The following is a 19,735-nucleotide window of genomic DNA, read 5'->3' as shown; positions in this document are numbered from 1 at the left end:
TTCTGCTTTACAATATCAACTAGCAAGTAACAATCCAAAATATCGCTTTGTTTTGAAAGGAAAACAACAAGTGATCAAATTTCCCTTTGACATCCGGTGACAGCGATTTCTGAACTTTAAAAAAAATCCATCCACAGGATGTGGGCTTCGCTGGCTGGGCCAGCACTTATTGCCCATCCCTAAATGCCCCTCGAGAAGGTGGTGGTGAGCTGCCTTTTTGAACCGCTGCAGTCCATGTGGTGTAGGTACACCCACGGTGCTGTTAGAGAGGGAGCTCCAGGATTTTGACCCAGCGACAGTGAAGGAACGGCGATATATTTCCGAGTCAGGATGGTGAGTGACTCGGAGGGGAACTTCCAGGCGGTGGTGTTCCCAATACACCTGCTGAGATGCTGAGAGGATGTTTCCCCTCATTGGGGGGGATCTAGAACTAGGGGGAAAAGTTTCAGAATAAGGGGTGTCCCATTTAAGATGGAGATGGGGAGGAATTTCTTCTCACAGAGTGTTGTTAGTGCTTGGTATTCCCTTCCCCAGGGAGCAGTGGAGGCTGGGTCATTGAACATAGTCAAGGCTGAGTTAGGGTTTTTGATTGAAAAGAGGGTCAAGGGTTATGGGAGACAAGCAGGAAAGGCCACGTCAGATCAACCCTCATCTCATTGGCTGGCGGAGCAGGCTCGAGGGGCCGAATGGCCTACTCCTGCTCCTATTTCTTATGTTCTTATTATCCTTCTGGGTGGTAGCCGTTGTGGGTGTGGAAGATGTGGCTGTTTGCACTGTGAGTGATGAAGGTTACAGCACTTTGACTACCTCAGTCTGAAGATTGTGGGCTCTCGCACAAGGTGATTGTCTGGTTGTGTCTTCGCCTATTGACCCTTGGCTACTCTTCTTCTGGGCTGGGAAGAGAGGGGTTTCCACCAGCAGTCGTGTCTGTAACTGAGTTAAAAAAAAAGACGAAATCAGCTTTACAACAGGTTTGGGTCCCATTACTAGGGCTGTCCACTCTGTTTGGATTTCCCATCTCCAACCCGGACAAACTATAACAGATCAACCAACAGGCTCAAAAAGTATGTGAACAAAAATATACGTGTATTTTAAGCCCCCATGATTTTTCTCCCTGGCCATCACCCACAGCAGGTGCCCGGGTGATGAATCATCAGTTCCTGGGGATTCCTGGCAGTCCTGGTTGTGTTGGCAACACCACGGTCTGAGGCTTCAGCGCAGCTGGATGAAGGGATTACATAGGATTTTTGGCACAGAGGCCATTTGGCCCAACCTGTCCATGCTGGTGTTGATGCTCCACTCGAGCCCCCTCCATCTTCCACCTCTAAATCTACCATCCTAACCACCTATTCCCCTTCCCCCCCTCACATCCTTGTCCGGTTCCCCCTTAAATATATCTATATTATCCTCTTCAGCCACTCCCCGTGACAGCGAGTTCCACATGCTCACATTCTTCTGAAGGGATTTCAGTTACGCGGAGATACCAGAGAAGATGGGGATTGTTTTCCACTCAGCAAGGAAAGCTACAGGAATATTTAATAAAGGTGTTTAAAGCATCGATTAGCAACCAGAGGCCACCGATTTAAGGTCATTGGCAAATTACTTCATGGGCAATAAAATACTTTTGAAGTGTAGTCACGGTGTTGCAATGACGGAAATGCAGCAACCAATTTCCGCACAGCAAGATCCCACAAACAGGCTTGTGATAATGACCCAGATAATCTGTTTTAGTGATGTTGGGTGAAGTGGTCATTTGCAGATTAATCAAATATGACCTCATCAATTACAGGGGACCTAAGTTTAATGTCACAGCAGAAAGACAGCACCTCTGACCGTGCAGCACTCCCTCAGTACTGCACAAGGTGTGTCAGACTGGATTTTGTGCTCAAGTCTCTGGAGTGAGGCTTGAACCCACAGCCTTCTGACTCAGAGTTGAGAATGTTACCCGTTGGGTCAATAGCACTGCCCAGGCAAACGTTGTAGCCTGTATGTTAACATCATTCAACGTTATATTGTACAACTTAAAGCACAGACTGTACTGCTCCTCGATATTTTCAGACCTCCTGGGCTGGGGGATGGGGTGCATATGAAGCACGATAAATAAGAACTCACTGACTGAGGGTATAGCTCCCATTTGGATCTGCAGCCACACGTTGACCCTTTGGCTCCAGTCGCCTGGCGCCTCCACTTCCCAAACACGTTCCTGCTCGTGGGGCCGTGAGTATAAATACTTGGAACAAACTGAAACAGAAAATGTCGGGCCTTGATGTCATTTTGCAACTCGTCCTACTCCCCACCTTCCTCTACCCACCCTCCAGACTAACCCCAAGGATACAGAGCCTCCGCATGCTCCAATATCACAGCCGCTGGCACCTCCCTCAGCCCGCATCTTAATCCAGAGACGGCTGTTGGTACGAGTCCAGTGCACCAGCCTCACCAGCCTCACCACACACTCTCCCACAGGAGGGGGCTCAGAGAGTTCAGGACTGACCAAAGGACATTGGTCCCAACACCTTCCTGGTCTGTTTTACACAAGATAGTTCACATTCCTGACTGAGCCAGTATTGTTCACAGGTCATCATTCAGAAAGCACTGAAGCTGGTCAAAGCTCAGATACAAAAAGTCAATCCCAATGAGTTTGGAAGATGAAAATCTAACTGAGCTGCTTAACTGATTTAATCGTTAGGTGGTGGTGGCACTATATTACAGTTGACTCAGTGAGTCTGAGTTGCTGTGGCCACATACACTGGGGCTATGGATAGTGATGATGGAGGCTTCAATTTTCTTTCCATCACTCGGCTGACCAGGAACCTCTCCCACTCTTACCGCCTAACATGGGTGTGTGTATTTTGCAGGTTGATAATCAGCCTCTTTGACCAAGTTATGAACATACGTTCCTCAGTCATCGAGTCCTGGCTCAGAGTTAGGGACGCTACCTACTGCGCCACAAGACCTCCCAACAGGGTAGATGGAGAGAAACTAGTTTGTTTGATGAGAGGTTTGGGGTGGGGGGGTGCAGGCAGGAGGTATTTCCTCACACAAAAGGTAGTGGAATCTGGAAGTCCCTCCCCCAGAAAGCTGTTGAGGTTTGGGGGGCTTGTTTTATTCTTTCATGGGATGTGGGTGTCGCTGGCTAGGCCCAGCATTTATTGCCCATCCCTATTTGCCCTTGAGAAGGTGGTGGTGAGCTGCCTTCTTGAATCGCTGCAATCCATGTGGTGTAGGTACACCCACAGTGCTGTTAGGGAGGGAGTTTCAGGATTTTGACCCAGCGACAATGAAGGAACAGTGATATATTTCCAAGTGGTGAGTGGCTTGGAGGGGAACTTCCAGGTGGTGGTGTTCCCATCTATCTGTTGCCCTTGTCCTTCTAGATGGTAGCATTCATGGGTTTGGAAGGTGCTGTCTAAGGTGAGTTGCCACAGTGGATCTTGTAGATGGTACACGCTGCTGCCACTCTGTGTCAGTGGTAGAGGGAGTAGGTGTTGAAGGTGGTGGATGGGCTGCCAATCAAGTGGGCTGATTTGTCCTGGATGGTGTTGAGCATCTTAAGCATTGTTGGAGCTGCCCTCATCCAGACAAGTGGAGAGATTCCATCATGCTCCTGACGTGCCTTATAGATGGTGAACAGTATTTGGGGAGTCAGGAGGCGAGTTACATGCTGCAGAATTCCCAGTCTCTGACCTCTTGCAGCCACAGTATTTATATGGCTGGTCCAGTTCAGGTTCTGGTCAATGGTAACCCCCAGGATGTTGATGGTGGGGAATTCAGTGATGGTAATGCCATTGAATGTCAAAGGCAGATGGTTGGATTCTCTTTCATTCGAGATGGCTATTACCTGGCATGAATCTTACTTGCCACTTATCAACCCAAGCCTGGATATTGTCCAGGTCTTGCTGCATTTGGACATGGACTGCTTCAGTACCTGAGGAGTTGCGAATGGTGCTGAACATTGTGAAATCATCAGTGAACATCCCCACTTCTGACCTTATGATGGAAGGAAGGTCATTGATGAAGGAGCTGAAGATGGTTGGGCCGAGGACACTACCCTGAGGAACTCCTGCAGTGATGTCCTGAAGCTGAGGTGATTGACCTCCAACAACCGCAACCATCTTCCTTTGTGCTAGGTGTGACTCCAACCAGTGGAGAGTTTTCCCCCTGATTCCCGTTGACTCCAGTTTTGCTAGGGCTCCTTGATGCCACACTCGGTCAAATGCTGCCTTGATGTCAAGGGCAGTCACTCTCACCTCACCTCGGGCGTTCAGCTCTTTTGTCCATGTTTGAACCAAGGCTGTAATGAGATCAGGAGCTGAGTGACCCTGGCAGAACCCAAACTGGGCATCAGTGAGCAGGTTATTGCTAAGCAAGTGCCACTTGATAGCACTGTTTTTGACCCCTTCCATTACTTTACTGCTGATGGAGAGTAGACTGATGGGGCAGTAATTGGCCGGGTTGGATTTGTCCTGCTTTTTGAGTACAGGACATACCTGGGCAATTTTCCACATAGCTGGGTAGGTGCCAGTGTTGTAGCTGTACTGGAACAGCTTGGCTAGGGGCGCAGCAAATTCTAGAGCACAAGTCTTCAGTACTATTGTCAGAATATAGTCAGGGCCCATAGCCTTTGCAGTATCCAGTGTCTTCAGCCATTTCTTGATATCATGTGGAGTGAATTGAATTGGTTGAAGACTGGCATCTGTGATGCTGAAGACCTCCGGAGGAGGCCGAGATAGGTCATCTACTTAGCACATCTGGCTGCAGAGTTTTGCAAATGCTTCAGCCTTATCTTTTGCACTGATGTGCTGGGCTCCTCCATCACTGAGGGATATTTGTGGAGCCTCCCCCTCCAGTGAGTTGTTTAATTGTCCACCACCATTCACGACTGGATGTGGCAGGACTGCAGTGCTTAGATCTGATCCGTTGGCTGTGGAATCGCTTAGCTCTGTCTGTAACTTGTTGCTTATGCTGTTTGGCGTGCAAGTAGTCCTGTGTTATAGCTTCACCAGGTTGACACCTCATTTTTAGGTATGCCTGATGCTGCTCCTGGCATGTCCCCCTGCACTCTTCATTGAAGTGTGGAGAGGGGAGAAAACAATAGGTAATTTCAAAACTGAGCTGAATTGATTTTTGCTGGGTAAAGGGGTGAAGGGTTACAGAACCAAGGTGAGAGTTGGAGTGAGAGTTTAGATCAGCCATGATCTGACTGAATACTGGAACAGACTCGAAGGGTTGAATGGCCACATCCTGTTCCTAACTTTATTCTTCCTTTCCCTCTGATTGTTCTCCTTCTCGGGAAACACTGACTGTGGACACCGGCCACCTCACCCAGTGCTTTACCAACGTGACAGCTCATCACCCAAAACAGTGGCAAGGTGTTTACCTGGGAATGAACCTCCAATCCTGACTCCCAGAGTTATCCAAATGTTACAACAGGGATCTCAGGTTATTTATCAGGAGTCCAGGCTGATCCATTCCCCTGTCACCTTCAATAATTTGAGAGAGGGGTGGAGAGGTTTAGGGAGGGAATTCCAGAGCCTGGGCCCTCCTCAGGCAGCTCAAGGCACAGCCGCCAGAGGTGGGGTGCTTAAAACTGGGGATGCGCAAGAAGCCAGAATTGGAGGGAGTGTAGAGACCTCGGAGAGTTGTGGGGCTGGAGGAGGGAGATAGGGAGGGGTGAGGCCATAGAGGGATTTGAAGCCAAGGATGAGGATTTTAAAATTGAGGCTGGGCACTTAATGCACTTGTTGGACCCTTCACAGGCTGAGGTCAAACCTGGCCTCCCCTGCTCTCTTTGGCTCTATTCCAACCATACATTGCACATACCCACTGAATGACATGTGTAGCTGAGGCTGATGAGTGTAACTATCCTGTACCTTTATACATGGCTCCAGAAATGGGTCTACTGATTCCCACAGCTTCATCTCCACTGAAGATGCTGCAGAATTCATGAAGGATCTTCAAGCCAATGCCCTGGCGTTGGTAGCTCTGTCTGACGAACAGGGTATCTAGTACAGGAAGCTGGTAACACTGGCTGGTGCAGTCAGTACACAAACTACCTAGATCAAGGCAAGTAGAGATAAACCATCCAGCTCTGATCAACACAAAACACTTCAGATCCTCTCAGGGGACTCCATAAGAACCAGCATAACTTCCCCCCACCCCCGCCCCGGGGAGCAGCGATGGGACATGTTGGGAGAGCAGCAATGATGCTATGGAAACAAAGCCTCATGTCCACAATACAGCCCCAATGTCTGTGTCTGAAGCCAACATCGCAGCTTTTAAGGATGTTCTGCAGCTGTGATGTGAATCAGCACCCAGACTGGTTAATAAAACACAAGTCTATTTATTGACCCATAATTACATCAAAATGTATAGAGATATAAGTTATTGAGTTAACTCATGATCTAGAGGTGTTAGTTAATGGATTACCTCATGTTCTAGAGGCATGAGTTAATGGGTTAGTGTATGAGCTAGAGCTTTTAGTTAATGAGTTGTCACATGACCTAGAGGTATTAGTTAATGGGTTAACTTATGTTCTAGAGCTGTTAGTTAATGGGTTGTCGCATGACCTACAGGTATTAGTTAACTCGTGATCTAGAGCTGTTAGTTATTAAATTAACTCATGATCTAGAGATTAGTTAATGGATTAATTTATGATCTAGAGCTGTTAGTTAATGAGTTATCTCATGACCTAGAGATATTAGTTATTGAGTTAACTCGTGATCTATAGGTTATTAGTCAGTGGAATACTTTGTGATTTAAGTTTGGTTGCTGGGTTAGGGGACTGACTTTAGAGGGTTAACTAGCAGTTTTAATGGAGCTGACCAGGATATGAACAGCCGGCCAGGTGTTTAATTTACCTTTCTGCTTCACGGTATAAAACCCGACTGCCTCACCATTCTTCCAGAAAATTTTGGCAAACTGGTTTGCCGGATGATGAAGAAACAGGATATTGCCAGGGAGAAATTCCCTTCTCCGATAGATAATCCGATTCAGGAGATAAAGCACAATCTGCTCAGCGACTGACTGCACCTGAAACCATCCACAGAGAAAACATCAACATTAATCAACTCAAAGTGTCTGCCTGTTCCCACCACAACTGGATCTAATCTCAGTGTCTGGTACACTACAAACTGGATCTAATCTCAGCACCTGCTTACACTACAACTGGATCTAATCTCAGTGTCTGGTACACTACAAACTGGATCTAATCTCAGCACCTGCTTACACTACAACTGGATCTAATCTCAGTGTCTGGTACACTACAAACTGGATCTAATCTCAGCACCTGCTTACACTACAACTGGATCTAATCTCAGTGTCTGGTACACTACAAACTGGATCTAATCTCAGCACCTGCTTACACTACAACTGGATCTAATCTCAGTGTCTGGTACACTACAAACTGGATCTAATCTCAGCACCTGCTTACACTACAACTGGATCTAATCTCAGTGTCTGGTACACTACAAACTGGATCTAATCTCAGCACCTGCTTACACTACAACTGGATCTAATCTCAGTGTCTGTTCACACTACAACTGGATCTAATCTGTGTCTGTTCACACTACAACTGGACCTAACCTCAGTGTCTGTTTACACTACGAGTTGGATCTAATCTCAGTGTCTCTTCACATGATAAACTGGATCTAGTCTCAGTGCCTATTCACACTACAAACTGGATCTAATCTTACTGTCTGTTTACACGAGAAACTGGATCTAATCTCAGTTTCTGTTTACACGAGAAACTGGATCTAATCTCAGTGTCTGGTACATTACAAACTGGATCTAATCTCAGTGTCGGTTTACACTACAAACTGGATCTAATCTCAGTGTCTGGTACACTACAAACTGGATCTAATCTCAGTGTCTGGTACACTACAAACTGGATCTAATCTCAGTGTCTGGTACACTACAAACTGGATCTAATCTCAGTGTCTGTTTACACTACAAACTGGATCTAATCTCAGTGTCTGGTACACTACAAACTGGATCTAATCTCAGTGTCTGGTACACTACAAACTGGATCTAATCTCAGTGCCTGTTCGCATTACAACTGGATTTAATCTCAGTGTCTGTTCACACTACAAACTGGATCTAATCTGAATGTCTGTTCACATGATAAACTGGATCTAATCTCAGTGCCTGTTCACACTACAACTGGATCTAATCTGTGTCTGTTCACATTATAAACTGGATCTAATCTCAGTGCCTGTTTACACTACAACTGGATCTAATCTCAGGGTCTGTTCACACTACAACTGGATCTAATCTCAGTGTCTGTTCACATGATAAACTGGATCTAATCTCAGTGTCTGTTCACACTACAAACTGGATCTAATCTTAGTGTCTGTTTACACTACAAACTGGATCTAATCTCAGTGTCTGTTTACACTACAAACTGGATCTAATCTTACTGTCTGTTTACACTACAAACTGGATCTAATCTCAGTGTCTGTTTGCACAAGAAACTGGATCTAATCTTGGTGTCTGTTCACACTACAAACTGGATCTAATCTCAGTGTCTGTTCACATGATAAACTGGATCTAATCCCAGTGTCTGTTCACACTACACACTGGATCTAATCTCAGTGTCTGTTTACACTACAAACTGGATCTAATCTCAGTGTCTCTTCACATGATAAACTGGGTCTAATCTCAGTGCATATTCACACTACAACTGGATTTAATCTCAGTGCCTGTTCACACTACAGACTGGATCTAATCTTAGTGTCTGTTCACATGATAAACTGGATCTAATCTCAGTGTCTGTTTACACGAGAAACTGGATCTAATCTTAATGTCTGTTCACACTACAAACTGGATCTAATCTCAGTGTCTGTTCACACTACAAACTGGATCTAATCTCAGTGTTTGTTCACACTACAAACTGGACCTCCTCACCCCCTGTGTCCAGTATCTAATAGTCACTTCCTCACTTCCTGCTGAAGGAGCACATGTTTCTTATATTGGATAAGGACTGGGGGATCTCTCATTGGGATGTGGTTACTTGGCTTCTCAGCTCCCCCTTGTACCCTATCCAAATGGCTACTCTTCATGTGTGTGGCCCATCTGAGGGTTGGCATGCTATTTGACTATAGTGGCATCACCCTCTCCACACCTAACCTCCAATATCCAGCCAGAGTCACAACGGAGAAGGGGCGACTGCCTGTCACTCTGTCCTGGGGGTCCTGTGGCCCAGTTGTGGTGTGTCTGCCTGAATCGAGCAACAGCGCAGACCCAGCCATTCTGTGATTCTTTGACTGTGACCACAAGCAGCTCCTCACACAGTCTTGCTATTGTGGATAAATCATACGCGCGGGGCGAGGTTCACCTGTACCAGCTCACGCCTTGCATCGTTGGATGTTCTCAGAGCATCGTCCAGCACCCACCATCTTTCACCAAGGTACACAGCAACCACTGGATGCACAGGGAATGTAGAATAGTTATTCAGAGACAGAAACAATACAAGAGCCAGGCGCTGGGTAGAGTCGCTAACTGTGATTAATTGTTTCATCACATGATTTGCCCCAAAGCTCCAGCCATTAGTCGACCAACACATCCATGCTGGTGATGCACAGCCTTCCCACACCAATTGGAAAGCATAAAGACTCATTACCCAATTGGATGATGCTTGACTGTCAACCAAACAGCCTTTTTTCCCATTTTCAATATTTTTATATCTGGTAAAGAGAAATGTTCAAAGAAAATGACAAAAAAAAACCCCAATCTTTTTTAATATCCCGCTGATTTTTCTCCAGGGTTGCACACAGCAGGGTCCTGGAGATTGATCTTCAATCCCTGAGAGTTGGCAGCCCCAACCCTGGGATCAGTGCAGAGTGAGCATAAAGCTACAGGGATGTCTGGAGATCATCTTTCTCTGGTTCTGGGCTTGGGTTTACAGGGAGAGAATGGAGAGAGTCCCTGTGAGGCCTCATATGCTGTAGCTCTCAACTCCAGACCACTCAGTCCGGTCTGTGGCCTGTTCTCTGGTTCTGTTTGTATTTCTCAGGTCCAGAGATTTTGGAAAAGGGACATTCTCGGTGCGATGAATATGAGTGGGATGAAATATTCTTTACTGAGAACATCCTTCACCATAACTGAAGCTCAAGAAGCTTGACACCATCCAGGACAAAGCAGCCCACTTGATTGGCACCCCATCCACAAACTTTCACTCCCTCCACCATTTGCACTCAGTAGCAGCAGTGTGTGTACCATCTACAAGATGCACTGCAGGAATTCACCAAGGCTCCTTTAACAGCACCTTCCAGACCCACTACCACCATCATCTAGAAGGACAAGAGCAGCAGACACATGTGAACACCACCACCTGGGAGTTCCTCTCCAAGCCACTCACCATCCTGACTTGGAAATATATCGCCGTTCCTTCACTGTCGCTGGGTCAAAACCCTGGAACTCCCTCCCTAACAGCACTGTGGGTGTACCTACACCACATGGGCTGCAGCGATTCAAGAAGGCAGCTCAACACCACCTTCTCAAGGGCAACTAGGGATGGGCAATAAATGCTGGCCCAGCCAGCGACACCCACATCCCGTGAATGAATAAGAAGTGATTTGAGGAATGAAATTGAAAGTTTATAGATGGGTCATGAGGGCTTTATGAACTTTATGAGATGCAACTGTTCAGCTCAAAAGAAATTCACCACTTCTGACTTAACTGCAGTAATCCAACTGCAAGTGTCAGGGTGCAAATGTCACAGGGGTCAGGTTGTGAAGGTCAGAGGGGTCAGAGTGTCAATGGACAAACCCAGTGAACATTTATTTGCACAACAGCAAGAAGATTGATTGAGGCCAAGGCCCCTTGTGTAAGACAGGTGGACGGATTATCGGTGTTTTAGAAAGATGGTTCACAGGGCCTTCTTTAACAGAAAGTATCCTTGTGAGCCACCAGCACAGAGCAGCAGCAGTTAACCTCTTTACTACAGACAGGGCAATAAGCAGCAATACTGCAGAGAGAGCAGCAGACGGTAGTACCCCTGGACCTGCCGAGTGTCTCCCAGGGTCTGACTGTTTCTGCACAGTCCTCTTCCACCACCTGCTGGTCACAAGTGTGCATTACCTGTGAGTGTTGGACAAAGGTGTTGGGATGAGGAGAGGTGGGTTAGGGTAAAAACGAGTGGCTTGGTAAGCTGTAGAGAGAGTGAGGGAGGGTATAGCGAGGGAGTGGAGGAGTCACACAGTTTGATACTCATAGGAAGTGTGATTGAGGAGGAGGTTATGGGCCTGGTCAGTGAGGATGGGGGGAAGAGGTAAGGACTGCCTGGTGTCAGAGTCAGGATGAAAAAGGAATGGAAATTCATAGGAACAAAGACTGTAACATAAAAGCAAAATACGATGCTGGAAATCTGAAATAAAGATTTAAAAATTCTGGGAATACTCAACAGGTCCGGTAGCATCTTTGGAGAGAGAAACAGAGTTAACATTTCAGGTCAAGTGACAGAGCTACTCTGATCCATTGATAGACAAGAAAGGTTGTGGCCAGGAGGGGAAGAGAGGGAGGGGGAGGAGAGAAGAGAGGGTGGGAGGGAAGGAGGAAAGGGAGAGAGAAAGGGGGAGAGAGGAGGGGGCGAAAGTGATGGAGAGGGAATGAGAGAGAGGAGAGGGGCTGAGGAGAGAGGGTGAAAGTCGGAGAGAGGGAGCAGGAAGGAGAGAGGGTGATGGAGAGAAAGAGAGATGAATACGGAGTTGGGGTAAGTGGCAGGAGGTGGGATGGTTTTCAGATAATAAGTTTTTGCTTGTACTTTGCCAGGAGGAATGTTAGAAGGTGAAGATTGGATAGGGGAGCAGGTTAAAGTCCTCGCCTGGTGTGAGCTTGTTAAAGTTTATATCTGTAGCTCTCTTGTGGCATCTAGTGGTCGATATCAGGTATTGCTCACACACAAAAAAATGGCCAAAAATCCTGAGACTCTTCCATGCATCTGAATAGGTTCATCCCAAACAAACCTGTCCTGAAATGAGTGAGACAGTTTTCCAGGTGTGGCCTGACAAAGGCTCGGTACAACTGAAGCAGGAGGTTGTTTGAATTGTATCCAGATCAAAATAAAGGCCAACACTCCATTGGCCTTTTGCGTTTCTTTTTATATTTGTGCTCTCTCTCTCTCTTTATGCACATGGATGTTTAAACCCCTTGCTCGTCCACAACTCCCGGTTTCTCACCACTAAAAAACTATTCTGATATGTCTTTCTCAAAACCAAAATGTATGTTCTCACGCCCGCCTCTATCCATTTAGGGAAACATGTATATGACCCCGACACCCTCCCACTGCCTTCTCGAGTATAAACTATCATTCTTTGTGTTATATGCTCACTCCGAGTTAAATCAGACTGGATAAGGAGAAACTGTTTCCCATTGGCAGGAGGGCTGGTAACCAGAGGACACAGATTTAAGATAATTGGTGAAAGAACCAGAGGGGTTGAGAAGAATTCTTCTCCTGTAGTAGCTTGTTGTCTAGAATGCCCTGTCTGAAAGGGTGCAATTGCTTAAATACTTGAAAAGGACTGTGGGAGTGATTGGGACTAATCTTTCAAAGAGCTGGCACAGACATGTTGGGCCAAATGGCCTCCTTTTGTTCCCTATCATTCTACAGTTAAGTTGGTTTAAGAGCTAGAGAGGCAATGGAACAAGGCTTTACTGACCTGCCTGGTTATCTTGTGGGTTGAGCAGACCCAGGACCCTGTGTTCATTGTCCTCTCTGTGGACATGCAGGAAGGTCACAGTAGATGGTGTAACAGCAAGCTGGAAAGATAGACAAGAGTGTCACTCCTGCTGTAGAGTGTTCACACAAGAATTAGGAGCAGGAGTAGGTCAATCAACCCGTCGAGCTTGCTCCGCCATTCAATAAGGTCGTGGCTGATCTGATTGTAACCTCAAGCCCACATTCCTGTCTGTCCCCCATAACCCTCAACTCCCTTGTGCTATGATATAGCAGGTGCTATTCACCAGGCTGACCAAATCCACAAGGGAAACTTGGTCGCACTATCACAACAGTTTTGCAATTTGTATTTATTACAAAAAAATTTGTGCACTGAATTCAAAAGTAATAAGTCCACTAACAGCTTTAGAGATTTAAAAAATTAAATTAAAACATTTATTAACAAAAGAAAATAATAAACCACATACACAATATTACAATTACATGGGTACTTAACATTATAACAATTCCCAAAATTCCTAGTTAACCAGAACTCCCAATTACACACCCCCTTTAAGGCAACAGTCCAAAATAGATCTTAAATTTATGTAGACAATCCAGCAAGGTTACCATAAACACCCACTCGACAGTGGAATTCCAAAGGCTTTTAACACAACTTTGGTTACTGGAACAGCAGGCTTCTGCTAAGTGGCTGGAGGGTTTTCCCCAAATCTGTTTCACACAGTGTGCCTTTCAGATATTATACAGCCACCCCACACAGCCTTTCATCCTTCTTTAAATATAACTTTTCCCTCTTTAATTTGTAAATCCCATTGTTCCCATATATATTTGGAATTTACTTTACCCATAAAATAAAAATCTTTTATGTTGTCATTATGGTCAGCACTTTTGGGAAAAATCAATGTAATAACCTGCCTTATTTATCTTGTTAGTTGTAAACATTCTACCATGTCTCTTTGAAAGCCAAACACCTCTCCACTTATCTTAAAATGCAAATTTCATTCACACCCTATCTGCTGAGACTTAACCCTAGTTCACTTATTAGCATTTCACATGCCCTTTTACACCTAACCCTTTTGATAATTTTAACCTTGCAGCCCATCTGTCTCTACTTTAATTATATCAACCACACACATACAAACATAAGCCTGCTTTACAATGCCCCACAATAATATTCTGAAAAATATGATAGTTTCATGACACTTGTCAATCAAAAATCTAACTCAAGCTTGAATATATTCAGTGGCCTGACCTCCACTGCTTTCCAGGGGAGAGAATTCCAAACACTAATGACCCTCTGAGAGAAGAAATTCCTCCTCGTCTGCCTCTTAAATGGGCGACCCCTTATTTTCAAACTGTGCCCCAAGGTCTAGACTCCCCATGAGCATCTACACAGTCAAGCAGGGTGACCATTTCCTGGCTGAATATTGAATATTTGAGGAATATTTTGACTTGGTGGTGAGCCTGTAAGGGGATGGAGGGTGGGGGGTGTGGGGTGGGGGTAGTTGTGGAGGTGGGGGTAGGGTGTGGGTGGGTGACAGAGCTGTAGTGGAGGGGTGCTGCTGAAACTGTAAGGTTCAACATCCTCCCAGACACCAGCTCAGAACCCCCCAAGCATCTGAGGCCAACTCACCCACAGGCAAAAGCTACCAGGACACAGATGATTCCCTGGACTAAACACATCCCAAGTAGGTATGACCCAGATACGGGCTAATTACAGACAGTCCCAGCAAATCAGAAAGGTTGGTTACCCTGCAATCAAGTCCCCTCAGGATCTTATATATTTCAATAAGATCACATCTCATTCTTCTGATCTCAAATGGTTATCCGCACAACCTGTTCAATCTTTCCTTGTAAGACAACCTCTTCAGCCCAGGAATCAGTGGAGTGAACCTTCTCTGAACCCAATATCCTTTCCTACAATTTCAGTGTCCACATTGGACAATCCCCACTTACCACATCCCTTCACTCCGTGACACTCCCTCCTCACCCTAGTCACTCATTCCATACTATCTGAGTGAATCACTTCCCTTGTCGTCAGCCATGCCTCAGTGAGTAACACTCATTGCTGAGTCAGAGGGTTGTGGGTTATAGACATACAGTATAAACCCAGTGCAGTACCGAGGGAGTGCAGCACTGTCAGAGAATCAGTACTGAGGAAGCACTGCACTGTTGGAGGGTCAATACTGAGGGAGCACAACACTGTCGGAGTGTCAGTGCTGAGGGAGTGCTGCACTGTTGGAGGGTCAGTACTGAGGGAGTGCTGCACTGTTGGAGGGTCAGTACTGAGGGAGTGCTGCACTGTCAGAGAATAAGTATTGAGGAAGCACTGCACTGTCAGAGAATCAGTACTGAGGGAGTGCTGCACTGTTGGAGGGTCAGTACTGAGGGAGTGCTGCACTGTTGGAGGGTCAGTAGTGAGGGAGTGCTGCACTGTCAGAGAATCAGTACTGAGGGAGTGCTGCACTGTTGGAGGGTCAGTACTGAGGGAGTGCTGCACTGTTGGAGGGTCAGTAGTGAGGGAGTGCTGCACTGTCAGAGAATCAGTACTGAGGGAGTGCTGCACTGTCAAAGGGTCAGTACTGAGGGAGTGCTGCACTGTCAGAGGGTCAGTACTGAGGGAGTGCCGCACTGTCAGAGGGTCAGTACTGAGGGACCGCTGCACTGTCGGAGAGCCAGTACTAAGGGAGCGCTGCACTGTCGGAGAGCCAGTACTAAGGGAGCGCTGTACTGTCAGAGAGTCAGGATTGAGGGAGTGCAGCACTGTCAGAGGATCAGTGCTGAGGGAGTGCAGCACTGTCGGATGAGGCCCTATCTACTCTTTTGGGTAGATGTAACAGATCCCATGGCACTATTTCAAAATAGAGGATTGAAGTTTTACCTGAGGTCCTGATCAATATTTTATCCCTCAGCTAACACCCCTAGAGCATATTCATTGCTCAGTTATTTCATGGCTGTTTGTGGGAGCTTGCTGTGTGTCAGTTGGCTGCTACATTTCCTGCATTACAACATTTGACTGCACTTCAAAAAGTGGCTCATTGAAAAGTATGTTGGGGCATTAGGAGGATATGAACGGCGCTATGTAAATATAAATCCTTCTTTGTTAATACGCTTATTTTTTTTTAATTTGTGTGCACTGGGACCTAACACATTGACCAGAGGGAATAGTATACTGGAGTTAACATCACCCACTCCCCCCAAAAAAGCTGGAACAGGTCACCTCCAAGCCTCTTCCTTTGCATAAATTACAGGTGGCCCTTGATCACCTTTGCTGACCCTTTCTCAATTTCTCAGTGGCAGTTACAATTATATTACTTCACAATTTATGGATGTCTGGCAGAGGACAATGAAGCATCAATCCTAACCCTGGAGACAGTCTCTAATTCTCCCTTCGAAGGGGATCTTTTACATTTGCCATTGGACCAATGAAACTGAATCCCGATTATTGATTTTCCACCTCACCGATGACCTGCCCTGCTCTGCTGAAGGGGCTGCCTTGTGCTGGGGGGGTACACACGCCGCAGCTCGTATCCACACACACCCACACCCCCTCCCCCCACCACCGGAGTGCCTCATTTTAACATGGTGAGGGTTGTGCGCTTCAGTAATGATAGGCGAGGAGAGTTAGCAACAAAACAAGAACGAGTGCCACTAACAGGGAAGGGGCAGGCGAATAAGGGAGGAAGATGAAAGGGTAGCATAACATCAATATTTAAGTACTTTGGGACATCCAGGGTCATAAACAGCTCAATAGAAATGTAAATCTGTGTTTTTGTACCTAACCCCGTGCTGTACCTGTCCTGGGAGGGTAACTGGGGATAGTGTAGAGGGAACTTTACTCTGTATCTAACCCTGTGCTGTACCTGTCCTGGGAGGGTAACTGGGGACAGTGTAGAGGGAGCTTTACTCTATTATCTAACCCTGTGCTGTACCTGTCCTGGGAGTGTTTGATGGGGACAGTGTAGAGGGAGCTTTACTCTGTATCTAACCCCGTGCTGTACCTGTCCTGGGAGTGTTTGATGGGGACAGTGTAGAGGGAGCTTTACTCTATATCTAACCCTGTGCTGTACCTGTCCTGAGAGTGTTTGTGAGCAATGCGTTTCTTTGTGACAGGTGTGGAATAGTAAATCTGCTGCACAATTTTTTCAGTAACAACAAACTGTTCATTCCCACTTTAACTGATCTATCGATTAGTGTTAAGACTGTGTACTGATCAAAAAACAAAATAAACACCGACATTAACCACCACTTAGAAACATCCCATTTCTGATGGGCATTAGACACATTTGAATGTTTTATTGCACCAAGACTTCTGTAAGATCAGCTGTCACCCACCTTCCTCCCTGCCTCAGCTCATCTGCTGCTGAAGCCCTCACAGTGTCCTTATTACTTCTGGATTCAACTATTCCACTGCTCTCTTGGCTGGTCTCTCACATTCTACCCTCTGTAAACCTCAACTTATACCAAGTTCCATTCTCCCAACAACCCTGTGCTCATCAATCTACCCAGGCTCCTGTTCCAGCAATGCCTCCATTTGTGAAGTTGTCACCATTTTTTGAAATCTCTCCTTGGCCTCGCCCCTGTCTTACCATGTAACCATCAGCTGCCCTACAGCCCTCCAAGATCCCTACCCTCCTCAAATCTGGAATCTTGCAGATCCCTGACTTTCATCTCTCCATCATTGGGAGCCGTGCCTTCAGCTGCTTGGGCCTTAAACTCCGGAATTTCCTCCCTAAACCTCTCCGCCTCTCTCTCCTCCTTTAAGATGCTCCTTAAAAACTACCTCATCTTCCCTAATATACCCTTATATCGGAGTGTCAAATTTTGCCAGATTAAACCCCTGCGAAAGGCCCTGTGATCTTTTACCTCATTAAAATCACCATGGAATTTATTTATGTTCAATCATGTGGCAAGTTTGGCATTTATTACCCATCCCTAATTGCCCTTGAGAATGTGGTGGTGAGTCATCTTCAGGGATACAACCAAGTGGAGTGATTAGTCAATTTCAGAGGGCAGTTAAGAGTTGCTATGGGTCTGGAGTCACATGTAGGCCAGACTGGGTAAGGATGGCAGATTTCCTTCCCTAAAGGGCATTAATGAACCAGATGGGTTTTTACAACCACCAATGGTAGTTTCACGTCACCATCATTGAGACTAGCTTTCAATTCCAAATTGAATTAATGAACCTAAATTCTCCAGATGCATGGATTTGAACTTATATTTTTAGCTCGTTCATCCAATCGGCAGGATTACTGCTCTGTTACATATCCACTGTGCCGCCATTCTCTGAAACAACTGTGCTTCTTTTAAGCACAGTTCTGATTGGTCCCTGGCCCCTGAAAAGGATCTGTGGCTGCAGCCAATCAAAGTGAAGGTCGCTTACCTTTTCTCCATTGATTAGACGAAAGATCTCAGTGGCTGCCTTGTCTCTGTTTCTAAGCCTTGATAGGTAGGCCTCGGAGGACTGTTTTAAAGTATCCCAATCTCCATTGGCTAAGATATCCACAGGATAACTCATCGCTAAAAAGACAATGATTTAAAAAAATATCAGTGCCATCTTGGCCACGAGGTCACACACTCACCTCCCAGTAAGAGGGCCGTGTATTGGAATCGGTAACATCAGGGGAATGCTGTATTGTCAGAGATGCCATCTCTCAGGTGAGTCCTTAAATCAAGGTAGTGATGGCTCGACTGGTTCTGAAAGATACCAATTTTAAAAAAAGTATTCTTTTACAGGCCAGCATTTGTTGCCCATCCCTAATTGCCCTTGAACTGAGTGGCTTGCTAGGCCATTTCAGAGGGCAGTTAAGAGTCAACCGCATTGCTGTGGGTCTGGAGTCACATGTAGGCCAGACCGGGTAAGGAAAGCAGATTTCCTTCCCATAAGGGCATTAATGAACCAGATGGGTTTTTACAACTACCAATGATAGTTTCATGGTCACCATTACTGAGACTAGCTTTCAATTCCAGGTTTATTAATTGCTCTGCTATATTAGTCCGGTGACATTATCACTATGCCACCATCTCCCCACACCAGATGAAGAGCAGTGAGATCTCCCAGTGCCCTGGTCAATGTGTCTCCTTCAACCCAGGCCAACGAAGATCGATCAAATTGGCGTTTGGTTTGTGGGATCTTGCTGTGCGCAAACTGATGGCTGTGCTTTCCTGCCTAAAAGAAGTTGCTGGTCTTTGATGGTATTTCAGAACATGTTTCAGAGACATGGTGAATGTCTGTCCGCTGCTGGAGTAGAAAACCCTGTGACTCTGAGGAACGAGCTCTCCCACCAGGTGAAACTACATCCCAGGGAGGGAGAGCGCTCTGTACCATGTCTATTATACAACATGTTCCTGTATCCATCCACTATCATAATAATAAGTAATTACTGGATGTAGCAAAAGAGGAAGAGTGAAAAATCCTGGACCCTTTCAAATGTTTTTCTCAGTAAACTTGACTCACAAACATTTTGAATTATGCCTGACAAACATGAGAACTGTCTCTTTAATGGCAGGTCTGGGACACCAGGCGTTGTAGTGATATTCCATCGCACACAAGCCTGTGCTCAGCCTGGACCAGTCATATAAATACTGTGGCTACAAGAGCAGGTCAGAGGCTGGGAATCATTCGATGAGTAACTCACCTCCTGACTCCCCAAAGCCTGTCCACCAGGCACAAGTCAGGAGTGTGATGGAATACTCCCCAGTTGCCTGGGTAAGTGCAGCTCCCACAACACTCGAAGCTCGATACTATTCAGGACAAAGCAGCCCGCACCCCATTCAACGCCATCAACATTCACTTCCTCCGCCACTGACGCACAGTAGCAGCAGTGTGTGTACCATCTACAAGATGCACTGCAGCAACTCACCAAGGCTCCTTACACAGCACCTTCCAAACCCACGACCACTACCATCTAGAAGGACAAGGGCAGCAGATACATGGGAACACCACCACCTGGGAGTTCCCCTCCAAGTCACTCACTATCCTGACTTAGAAATATATCGGCTGTTCCTTCACTGTCGCTGGGTCAAAATCCTGGAACTCCCTCCCTAACAGCACTGTGTGTGTAC

At 46.2% G+C, this 19,735-nt stretch overlaps 1 protein-coding gene across 1 annotated transcript in view; it reads right to left on the bottom strand.

Annotated features, from left to right (window-relative positions):
* Nucleotides 1–381: 381 nt before the first annotated feature.
* Nucleotides 382–19,735, bottom strand: part of fam169b (family with sequence similarity 169 member B) — a 28,143-nt gene continuing 8,789 nt past the window's right edge. The window contains exons 2-8 of the mRNA XM_041178202.1: nucleotides 18,054–18,190; nucleotides 12,654–12,753; nucleotides 9,338–9,417; nucleotides 6,858–7,029; nucleotides 5,871–6,053; nucleotides 2,113–2,241; nucleotides 382–933 (exon numbers count right to left, since the gene is read on the bottom strand). Of these exons, the coding sequence (XP_041034136.1) occupies nucleotides 878–933; nucleotides 2,113–2,241; nucleotides 5,871–6,053; nucleotides 6,858–7,029; nucleotides 9,338–9,417; nucleotides 12,654–12,753; nucleotides 18,054–18,190 (857 nt within the window). The 3' untranslated portion in view covers nucleotides 382–877. The remainder of the gene's footprint in view (nucleotides 934–2,112; nucleotides 2,242–5,870; nucleotides 6,054–6,857; nucleotides 7,030–9,337; nucleotides 9,418–12,653; nucleotides 12,754–18,053; nucleotides 18,191–19,735) is intronic.

This window comes from Carcharodon carcharias, chromosome 32 (genome assembly GCF_017639515.1).
Source record: "Carcharodon carcharias isolate sCarCar2 chromosome 32, sCarCar2.pri, whole genome shotgun sequence".
Lineage (NCBI taxonomy): Eukaryota > Metazoa > Chordata > Chondrichthyes > Lamniformes > Lamnidae > Carcharodon > Carcharodon carcharias.
This window is presented reverse-complemented; position numbering and strand designations above follow the sequence as displayed.